Source organism: Callospermophilus lateralis, chromosome 2, assembly GCF_048772815.1.
Source record: "Callospermophilus lateralis isolate mCalLat2 chromosome 2, mCalLat2.hap1, whole genome shotgun sequence".
NCBI classification, from domain to species: domain Eukaryota; kingdom Metazoa; phylum Chordata; class Mammalia; order Rodentia; family Sciuridae; genus Callospermophilus; species Callospermophilus lateralis.
This window is the reverse complement of record NC_135306.1, coordinates 152584770-152597053: the sequence shown is the minus strand read 5'-3', so window position 1 is coordinate 152597053 and position 12284 is coordinate 152584770. Positions and strand designations below refer to the sequence as shown.

The following is a 12284-nucleotide window of genomic DNA, read 5'->3' as shown; positions in this document are numbered from 1 at the left end:
CAGCCTACAGGATGGGATAAAATCTTTGCTAGCTAGTTTTCTGATGCAGGATTAATGTCCAGAATATAAAGAACTCAATATACCTTCCATTTATTTTCATCACTCAATGTAAATGGAAAATATGTTACAGGACCTTTATACTACACATACACACACACACACACACACACACACACACACACACACACACACACGACAGAAGGCACAGATGCTTTAATACCTTGTATAAAATGGTGTTGTACTTGCATATAGCCTATGCGCATTCCATTGTACATTTTAAAGTGTCTCTAGATTATTTAGAATCTCTACTACAATGAACATGCTACATAAATAATCATTATACTATAGTGTTTAGGGAATAATGACAAGAAAAAAAATCTGTTCAGAAAAGAATTCATTGTTTTTCCAAATATTTCCACCTGTGGTTGGTTGAATTCACAGACAGAGAACACATACATATGGAGAACTGTTTCTTTTGCTTTGCATTTTAAAAGTCCCTGGAGACCTCTCTTCATTTGAATTAGTAACTAAAACCCTTCTGAGATTTCACAGCACTGTGCTATGTTTATAGTTAGGGGAGAGGGATTTTAGCATTTCTTGGATCATGGCCCAAGGAAGATCCACATCTTTCTGATGATCCCACAGTTCAATCCCAGCTGGGTATAAAGTCCATGGCTTCAGAGTTTTAGTCCATCTGCTAGCAAAGACAGAGAAGGCTCCTCTGCACATGTAGCTGATAAAAAAAAAAGGTAGAGAAAAATGTTCATTGTATTGACTTTGTGCTTTGATTGCTTCTTATCAAATATGCCAATAGTCTTACAGAAAAGTTCAAAACCAGTAGGGCACACAATAATATAACATTATCTAATGATTTATAACTAAAAATTTGGAAGATTCTTATCAGAATTAAATCCCAGGGAATAAGAGATTTAACCAAAAATACTGAAAACTGACACTTAAAAAATTATAATATGTATACTTATTACAAAGGATTTATGAAATAAAGTTTATATTTTGAAAAGTTTGATTTAAAAGTACTAGAATTATAAGTAACTAAAATTGCTATTATTTCATTTCAAATCTTGCTAAATATTAGTGATATAAATATATACCTTTAAAAATATTTGTAGAATTATAATTGATCAAGTTTCTATAACAATTCTTTGTCTATAAATTGCAGATCTCTGCCCTATCTTAGGCCAGAATCTATCATTCCACACTTCATGGATAGCAGGAAATGTCTCTGTATTTATTCAGAGAGAAAAAGGTAGACGTCTCAGATGATAATTGTTTTGCATAACTCTCCACCAAATTATACATTTACAAATTACTCAAATTAATGTCAATGGAAATGCTAATCCTAATCTTTTTAATGTGTTTTACTATCATGGTGTGCATTAAGTCCCCTACTACTTTCCTCAAGGACCCACATGTCAATTAATCCCTCTCATTCTATATTATTCTGTCACCCTCTACTGTAACTTTAATCTTACCTTGTAAATGTATACACATCACTAATTTTTTCCAATCTTTCCAAAACCCTCCATACCTCCCGGCTTCATTAGTCTTGGTCTATTTCTCTCCTTGCTCTCACTGCCAAGTTACTAGAAGTAAAACACATCCAAACCCCACTACTTACTTTTCCACCCATTCCTCAAGCCACTGTGTCAGGGTGTCTATTTTTATCCATCAAGTTCAACTGTTTTTTTCCGTGGTTGCTAATGTACTCTAAGCTGCTTTTGATTTTTCAAAATTTTTCCAGACTTGACTGCTTCAACAAGTTGACATTGTTGTTTATTCAAAATCAGTCTCAGCATCGTGTTCCCTTGGTTTTTAAGTTTCTCATAAGTTGTCTTTCTCTCCTAACGTTAAGGAATACAGTCTTTTTCAAAAACTGCCACTAAGCTCTATCATTATATTTCTTTTGAGTCTATTATCTGAGGTTGTCCACCCACACTGTTGGATATAAATCATACAATTAAAGGATAACTTCTATATTATATATTCCTTATAAAATCCAGAGATCTGTGCATGGATATTCACACCTACAGGGCCACTTCAGACCCATGGACATTTTTTAGTAGATTTATCTCACTCATTACACAACGCAATATGTTAAAATTTTAATGCACTGATATTTCTTAACTGTCTCTATCTGTAGAATCAGAAGGATCTTAAAAGGCTATAAATATAACAATAATTATCATCAAAATGTGTAGTTATGTTAATTTAGTAGACTTAAAAATAAAAATCCTGATATCTTTCCTAAATGTCCCTATTTATAAATGCTAAGTGAAATTATAATATAATTTAATGTATTTTCAATTACAGAGACATTATCTATGACTATGGATAACTCTCTTAATGCAAATAATTCTAAATATTTCTACATAACAATGTAATTTATTACTTCTACAGGATGTGAGCCTTGTAAAAAGAAATGCTACAAATCCAGGACAACATGGACATCCTCAGTAACTTGACATCCAGATTTCCAACCTTCTCACTGACTGGCATTCCTGGCCTAGAGTCTGCCCAGGCCTGGATCTCCATTCCTTTCTGTTGCCTTTATGCCATTGCCCTGTCTGGGAACAGCATGATCCTGTTAGTCATCAGCACCCAGCACAGTCTTCATGAGCCCATGTACTATTTCCTCTCTATGCTGTCAGCCACAGATCTGGGCTTGACTCTTTCCACAATGTCCACAACATTGGGTATCCTCTGGTTTGACCCAATTGAAGTCAGTCTGGACAGCTGCATTGTCCATGTTTTTTCTTCATGGATTTTCTGTCATGGAGTCTGGGGTGCTGGTATCTATGGCTTTTGACAGCTGTGTGACCATCTGTGACCCTCTCAGGTATATTACAGTTCTCACTGATTCCAGGATCATTCAGATGAGTCTCATATAATTACACGTGCTATAATATTAATATTACCACTACAATTGCTCCTTAAGCCTCTCTCTTTCTGTAGAATAAATACCTTTTCCCACTCCTACTGCTACCATCCAGATATGATTAAATTAGCATGTTCAGACACTCAGCCAATAGTATCTGTGGACTGCTTGCTCTCATCCTGTCCACAGGGATAGACATGCCATGCATTGTTCTGTCTTATATTTTGATAATTTGCTCTGTCCTCAATATTGCCTCACCTGAGGAACAGCAGAAGGCTTTAAGCACCTGTGTCTCCCACATTGGAGCAGTAGCTATTTTCTATATCCCCCTGATGAGCCTGTCCTTGGTATATCGCTATGGTGGGTCAGCCCCCAAAGTGGTCCATTCAATGATGGCCAATATATGCTTGCTTCTGCCCCCTGTGCTCAATCCTATTATCTACAGTGTAAATACAAAACAGATTCACAAGGCTATATTTCGTCTGCTCCCTACAAAGTAAAATGGATTATTACTTTTAAGAAAAACCTGATATAATTTACTTACACTATAGGAAAGAAACCCTAGCAGGGCACTGCCTATTTAATGTTATTTTTTCATCTTTTCATTTACATAACATTTAGTAAATTTTTTTGTATTTAGGCAAGAGAACTTTCAGGAGAATATTTAAAAGGTAATGATTGAAGAGAATGGCTTATGTTAGAGAAGTAATGTAGCTGCTTTGTAGTGGACCTAAGATACCTGGCAGAAGCTTGAATGGAAATGATAAAGGCAATAATTCAAGTATTCCACCAAGGCATTAAGGGTTGACCCCAGCTAAGTAAGAAAAACTCTTAAATTCTGAATTATGAAGCCCTTTACCAGAAAGAAAATTAATCCCAGAAACTCATCCATTTTAGGTCTGCTGGTAGCAATCCAAGAGTGACCAAAACTGCATAGGCTTGGATGTTGTCAACCCCACAGTTGTATCTCCAGTGTATCTCATACCAACATCATTATCATGCTCACTTGAAAATTTCAGCATTTGCATCTCTGTTGCTTTCTATGATAGATTCCAAGCTTCCAGAGGGCATAAGATGTGCCTTATTTATTTATGCGTTCCCTAGTTTCACCAGGGCTAGGCACATAGTAGAAGTTCAAGAAATAGTTGCTGAATTTTGAGATGCAAAGATTGAGAATAGCTAGAAAACAACCTAGATGTTGCTAATTCAACATTTAGCAAAGTGAAATGGTGCCCAACTGAAATCCCAGCAACTTGAAAGGCAGAGGCATGTGGATGGCAAGTTCAAGACCAGTGTGGGCTACTTAGCAAGACCTTGTCTCAAAATAAATAAAAAGGGGTTGGGGGGAAGTGGCCCAGCATATGCCTAATATGCACAAGGCCCTGGGTTCAATCTCTAGTACCACTAAATATATAAATGAACAAAAACATAAATGTAAATAAATATGTTCATGACTTCTGCACCCACTATAATATTACGACTGGAAGGCGGTGGTTCAACTACAGTTAGAACCAGAAGAGAAACTTCCATGCAAAGTTCTGAAGGGAGACCTCCCTATGAGTTACATTGTTTTGAGATCTTAGCACAATTGGTTTTGAATGTCAGTAACTATTAAATATGGTGATCGTAAGATCATGGTGTATAGTCTCTGAATCAACACACAATGGGCATGGATATTCTAGAATAGTGAACCAAAATGAGTAGAGATCCTCTGGCAGCACATGGAAAAATGTGCATTGTTCATTTGTAGTAGGAGCAGAGATGGTAGGTAGAGGGAGAGATATTCCAAAATCTGATGTGTGTTCTTGTTGGGGATTATCATCCTTGTCTTCACTCATACATAGCCCCCATTTTAAGGGGGTTTGGTATGTTTGGTACCACATGATAATCATTGCTTATATCTTCCACCCAAAATTAGTTGTATCCCTTCTTCTGGAAAAAAAGAAGATAGAATGAGAGGCCATTTTAATGTATGAAATTTTGTGAAAAATATTGAATTCCAAAGTGAAGCAAGAGGACCCAACAAACATTTTGATAATCCCCCCAAACTCTCAAATACAACTACCTTACCATTGATTGTTTCTTAAGCATAGCTGTACATTCTAATTTTCAATATTTATACATTCACCTATTGAAATAGCTGCATAGGATTATTACATATTCTATAGGGTAAGTTGTTTTGCTACATATGCAATCTTCTTAAATATTTTTCAACATTGAGTGCAATTTTAAACCTGTAAGTAGTACACAATGTATGCTCAATAAATCTTGATTGAACCTAGAAAACATATCAAGTGTGAATTTCTCTTCTTTACAAAGGCATATTTTTACCTTCAATAAAAGATGCCTTCCCCTAAAATGTCAATTTGTATACTAAGAAAATCTATATTAACCCAATTTTTATAGATTTATTCCAGGTGAAAAAATAAGAATATAATTAGTAATTTTCTACTAGCATCTTCAAGGGAGATGTACTAAGAATATGGTAGCAAGCAGTCCTCTACTCTAACAACCTACTAATAAGAATGAAATTATGTCTTTTACTGGTGAATGAGTGAAAATGGAGGACACCATGCTGAGTGAAATAAGTCAGATGCAGAAAGTCAAAGTTCAAATGTTTTCTCTTATGTGCAGAAGCTAGAGAGAAATAAGGAATTTTTAAAAGTGAGGGGCGAGTGTCTCAAGAAAATGGAAGGGAGAACAGATGAGTAGAAGAATGGGGAGAGAGGAGGAACAGAAAAGGGGAGGAAACAACAGAATGAAATCAACCTATGTCAGGTGCATGTGTGAAATTATCACAATGAAGCCCACTTTATGTGTATCTACAATGTGCCGATTAAAAATAAATTAAAAAGACAGTATCCAGCCCTATAATTTCTACATGTGCAGGTCTGCTGGGAACTCACATACTAAATAACAACAGAGCAAAACAGACATATTCAAATCACACAGCTCTGGTCCTTTGTCTGTATGCATCCATCTAACACATGCTTTCTTCCGGAGTTTTTTAGTATGTGGTGTGTCTATTAAGTATGCTAGAGCAAAAATTAGATGTCCTTAGGTCCTTAGGCAGTGGCAGTAGCTCCATCTTCTACATGTAGCTGCAGCATGACAAATCCATAAAGAACACAGGATTTGGAGTCAACAGACCCAGAATCAAAACTCCATAGAGTTTTATTTTAAGCAAGTTATTTAATATTATAATCCCTCCATTTCCTCCTTTGTAAATTAAGATCATGGGTGTACATTCTGAAGAATTAAGCTTCAAACTGAACAAAATCACAAGCACAAAAGAACAAATGCTGGACATGAATAAGTGGGTGCTTGGTGGGTATTGTTGTTGCTTTTGATGTTTTGTTGATAGACAAGAAGTATGGGTCTATGTAGGGTGAAAAATAAAAAGAGCCACAGAGTGTGTCATTGGATCAGGTAGATTCCAACAGAAAAAATCAGTTTTCAAAAAGAAAAAAAGGAAAGCTCACCTGATTTCTCAGAGGCTTGGCTCCTGAATTGCCTCTAACAGGAGCATCCAGTTCCCTAGGAGAGCTGTGCATTCATAAGGAAGAGGAATCTGAGATCCAGATGTGGAAGACATTCAGTCTAGGTAAATGTGTGGAAGGAAGACTGGGTCTTCAGACATGGTGTTGCTGAGACATGACCTGATGAGTTGGTGAGAGCACACCCATCTTCACTGAGCATCCATACTTTTCAGAAGAACCAAACTCCAAATATATTTGTGCCTGAGAGACTGCTATGTAGGTTCTCCAGATCTACAGAGTCAGCCTAGGAGAAGAAAAATACAGAAGCACTCCTCCATTCATCAGTTTAGTCCCTTGGTTTCCAACACATTTTTTCACACACATAATACTACCTCATCCTAAGTCAAGGCAATTTTAGCCATAATGGACCAGCAGGAGCACCCTGCACTGATGGAGAAAATTAGAGGAAATGGCGTTGAGATGGTGGTACCTTGTCTAAGGATGCTCTCACTCTCTCATGGCCACCTCACTACATTTTCAACAGCCATGGGAGTCAAACGCAGGAAAGCAAGCAAAGTCCACAAGATCATGGTAGGAATGTTGATATTAAATGTTGAGTTGTGAGTTATCCCTGGTTGTATTGTATGCAGTTAGTGTACAAGAGTAAGTGTTGTAGATGATGGGGATGAGAGAAGAGAGGTTACAAGTGAGATTTTGGAGGAGTCTTTGTACTAGCTAAACTCCTTTGAGGTACAGAAGTTCAAAAAAAAGAGAATGATCACCTGGAATGGGAAGCATTAGTGGATTCCTTTATGAGCAACAATTGTGCTCCAGATAAAATCATTCTCTCTTCATTCTTCTAATTTGTGGCAATCATTAAAAATAGCATTTTCTTCTGTTGTTCCTGTATTAGTTCAGGCTACCTAGTAATAACCTTGAGTCCCTTATTATCATACAATTACATGCTCATGCTTATGAGAAGTTATGTGTAGACCTTCTACACACGAGAACTATGTGTAAAATTCTATAGTTGTGGCATCATGATCTACTTTAGGATGCTAAAGTTTCCAATAAAACCTCAGTTACTTAACTCCTCAGTAGGATTTTAAGAGCTCAAAGGAGAAGAAAAATTTAGTAGTGAAGTGTTGCCACTTTCAGAGTGAACTACACTATCCAGTTTCTGAATGCCTTCCTTTTTCTCCCCTTACAAAAATATCTTCTGACAAACTATAAGAAACATGAATAAAGGTAGAGACAAAATTGAGAAGTTATGAAATATTTCTCAGAAAGAAATACATATGATGCTTTATTTTAAATAGTATGAATCTTTTTTCATTTTATAACAACATGTAGTGAACTGGCATTAGGAGCACAATATCATTTCTGAATTTGCTACAAATAGGATTAGTTTTGCCTTTGTTAATATTCCCCAAAGCAGTATGGTATCTAAAGAAAACATGGTAAATAGAAAAACAATATGTAGATAGAAATTGCATAATAACCATTTACATACAAATTTGCATTTCATCACCCCATGGTAGGTTTTATGATGCTTTTTTCATTTTCACCCTGCACAGATGAAGTCTCACCACTTTCTGTGTATTTTTTGTCATAAGGACTTTATTTTCTCACCTTCCCCCTTCTTCCACAGCATATTAAATATGTGGACATACAGCCAGAACTGCACTTGTAGAGAAGATTATGGCCTTAAACACCTGTGCTAGGAAAAAAAGAGAAATTCGGTAAACAAGGTTTTTTTTAAAGATAGGTATCTCCATAATTTGACAAAAGAAATGCAAATTCATCTGAAAGACTAACAAGTTTAAGATATAAAAGGAATCAATTATAATCAAGGAAAAACACATATATATGTATATGTATATACATCAACATTGGGCATGAAGACATGACATCATTATAGATTCTAAAGTAACTTTGAAAATAATTTTAAATACCTTGACACTGATGTTTTTGAAAGTTAGTATGAAATACATGGATATCTAACAAAACAGCCATGAAAGTATAAGAAGTTTTCAATAATCTCATACATTATATCCATACTTATAAGTCAATCCAAGACAGAAAGGAAGGAAAGAAAGAAAACAATAAAGAGTGTGAATACAGAACCTACAGAATGGGAGAAAATCTTGGCTAGCTCCTCTTCCAACAGAGAAATGATGTCCAGAATATATAAAGAATGAGATAGATTTTCCATTTATAGTCATCACTCAATATTCATGGGACACTCGTTACATGACCTCCAGTGTACACCAGAATGCACAGTTGCTTTAATTACGTATAAAATGGTGTCATATTTGCACACCCCACTGTGTACTTTAAATCATCTCTAGATTGCCTTTAATACTGAATACAATAAAAATGCCATATAAATAGTTGTTATACTATAGTGTTTAGGGGACAATGATAAGTAACATGTCTGTTCACGTTCATGCCAATTTTTCCAAATACTTTTCATGTATGTTGGTTGAATTCACATATACAGAATACATAGATATGGAAAGCTCAGTATGAATGGATAATTTAGTTAGTTTGGGATTGCTTTGCATTTCAAATATCTCTGGAGACTTCTGTTCACTTGAAGTAGTAGCTAAAACCCTTCTGAGATTTCATAGATCTGCCTATATGTACAGAGAGGGAGAAAGGGGTTTCAATGTTTCTTTGTGGCTCCAGGAAGATCCACATCTTACTGATGATACCACAGCTCAATCCCAACTTGCTATAAAATCCATGAGTCCACAGGTTTAGTATATCTTCTCTCTGCTAGCAAAGACAGACAAGACTACTCTTTCCACCTGAAGCTGATAAAAAGGTAGAAGGGTTCATTGTATTACTTTGCATTTTGATTGCTTTCTAATCACAAATATGCAAACATACTTACTGAAAAGTCAGAAAACAGTAAGGTGCACTATAATATAACATTATCTAATATCTATATATCTAATAATTTAAAATTAAAAACTTGGAATATTTTTCTCACATAGAATGAAATACCAGGGAACTGGAAAATTAACAGAAATACAGAAAGCTAACATGAAAATAATAGTAATATGTAGACTTATTACAAGGCATTTACTCTCATGAGGTAAACTGTACTCTCTGCTGCCTAGTATTTTTAAAAGCTTGATTGAAAAGTACTACAATTATAATAACTAATATTTCCATACTTGGAATTTAAGTCTTCCTAGAATTGATTTAATAATGTAAATCTATTATTTTAAAATTTATATCTGAACAGGTTTACATACCATTTCTTTTTCTAGACAGACACTCTTCTCATTCCCTGTTTACTGAAGACTGCTACTTTATCATGAGTCCAGCATCTATCACTGCATTCTTTCTGAACAGCAGGAAATCTTCCCCTAGTGATTCACAGAGAAAGGTAGACATTGGTGATAAGTCCCTCACGTGACTCTCCACCACATTATCCATTAGCTAGTGTCTCTGCAGTACTGATGGAAATGAAGATCCTCATTTTTGAGGTCTAATTACAATCATGCTCTACATTCACTTACAAATATTTCCAGAACTCCATCATCACTTAATCCTTCTCATTCTATATTTTCAACCTCTCATTATCTACTGTATCTTTAACCTTACTTTATAAAATTACATATTCACTAAGTTTTCTTCATCTTTCAAAAATCTTCTCATAGGCTTCATTAGTCATGATTTATTTCTCTCCTTGCTTTACTGCTAAGTTACCAGGAGAAAAACATATCATTTCTGTTATTTACTTTTCTATGCATTCCTTAAGCCAGTATGGCAGCTTTGTCTACTTTATCCTTCAAGTTCAACTGCTTTTTCTAGGATCATTAACGTGCCATAAGTTGCATTGGACTTTTTGAATCTTCCCCAAAATTGATTGCTTCAGCAATTTGACAATGTTGTTTATGTAACAGTGCCCTGTTCTCCTGGTTTGTAATGTTCCCCATAAAGCTTCTAGTCTCATCTGACTTTGATGCATATAGTCTTTTTTCAAAAATTTGTACAGAGTTATCTTCATTGGTTTTCTCTTAATAGTCTGCCATCTGAGGATATTCATCAATATTGCTGGATGAAAATGCTATATGTACAATGGTAATTTATAAATCTATATTGCCGGCAAAATCTGCAGATCTGTGCTTAAAGATTGACATCTGCAAAGACTCTGGAGACTAATGGATGTCTGTAAGTGGATTTCTCTTACTTATTTCATTACATGTTACATTCAAAATAGAATGCACTAATATTACCTTTTTATTTTTGAGGTCCTGGGTGAAATGATAAAACTCAGGACCATGGATTTTATCATTTCACCCATGAGTTACATCCACAGCCCCTGATTTTTCTTAACTGTCTATCTTCATAGAATCATATGAAGATTAAAAGGCTATAAAAATAATTATTATAAAAACATGTAAAGTTATACAACATATTCTCTTTATGTTTAATGCTAAGAATATTTATACCTTGGCTAAATGTCCCTATTTATGAATGATAAATTATTATAATTTTATTTATTTTTTTCAACCATACACTATTACCTTAGATAACTCTCTTAGTGCAAATAATTCTAAATATTTCTACATAACAATGTAATTTATTACTTCTACAGGATGTGAGCCTTGTAAAGAGAAATGCTACAAATCCAGGACAACATGGACATCCTCAGTAATTTGACATCCAGATTTCCAACCTTCTCACTGACTGGCATTCCTGGCCTAGAGTCTGCCCAGGCCTGGATCTCCATTCCTTTCTGTTGCCTTTATGCCATTGCCCTGTCTGGGAACAGCATGATCCTGTTAGTCATCAGCACCCAGCACAGTCTTCATGAGCCCATGTACTATTTTCTCTCTATGCTGTCAGCCACAGATCTGGGCTTGACTCTTTCCACAATGTCCACAACATTGGGTATCCTCTGGTTTAATGCAAATGAAGTCAGTCTAGACAGCTGTATTATCCAGATGTTTTTTCTCCATGGATTCACTTTTATGGAATCTGGGGTGCTGGTATCAATGGCGTTTGATCGCTATGTGGCCATCTGTGACCCTCTCAGATACACTATAATTCTCACTGATTCCAGGATCATTCAGATGGGTCTCCTAGTGATTATACGTGCTGTGGTTTTAATAGTACCACTGCTTGTGCTCCTTAAGCCTCTGTCTTTTTGTAGAATGAACACCCTTTCCCACTCCTACTGCTACCATCCAGATGTGATTAAATTAGCATGTTCAGACACTCAAGCCAATAGCATCTGTGGATTAGTTGATCTCATTCTGACCACAGGAATAGATACACCATGCATTGTCCTGTCTTATACATTCATAATTTACTCTGTTCTCAGTATTGCCTCCCCTGAAGAACGGTACAAGGTGTTTAATACCTGTGTCTCCCACATTGGAGCAGTAGCTATTTTCTACATTCCCATGATAAGTCTATCTTTGGTTCATCGATATGGTCGATCAGCTCCCAAAGTGGTCCATTCAATGATGGCCAATGTTTACCTGCTGCTGCCCCCTGTGCTTAACCCCATTATCTATAGTGTAAAAACAAAACAGATCCGCAAGGCTATACTTAATTTTCTTACAAAATAAGCAGAGATTATTAAGTTTGAAAAAAATCTGATAAAGATTTTCATTGTAGAAAAGCAAGTTACTAGATTGGATTTTTTCCATATTTTCACTTATTAAATAATATTTAATGAATATTTTTATTTTTTCCATTAAATGTATAAGTATGAAATGCTTCCCCAAGGATTTTATGACCTAGCAAGAGAAATTGGAAAACATTAATAATGAAGTTACATAAAAAATACAGCACCTACCATTTCCTGACTGATTTATTCTAGGTGTTCTACTAAGTGATTTTAGGACATATTCTACTTATTCTCCAAAACATCACAATGAAAT

At 35.4% G+C, this 12284-nt stretch overlaps 1 protein-coding gene and 1 pseudogene across 1 annotated transcript; both read left to right on the top strand.

Annotated features, from left to right (window-relative positions):
- Positions 1–2440: 2440 nt before the first annotated feature.
- Positions 2441–3396, top strand: LOC143391345 (olfactory receptor 51F1-like; annotated as a pseudogene).
- Positions 3397–11012: 7616 nt separating this feature from the next.
- Positions 11013–11969, top strand: LOC143391344 (olfactory receptor 51F1-like). Its single transcript, XM_076844041.2, has one exon. It carries the CDS (start codon positions 11013–11015, stop codon positions 11967–11969), a length of 957 nt encoding a protein of 318 aa, XP_076700156.2.
- The last annotated feature ends 315 nt before the right edge of the window (positions 11970–12284 follow it).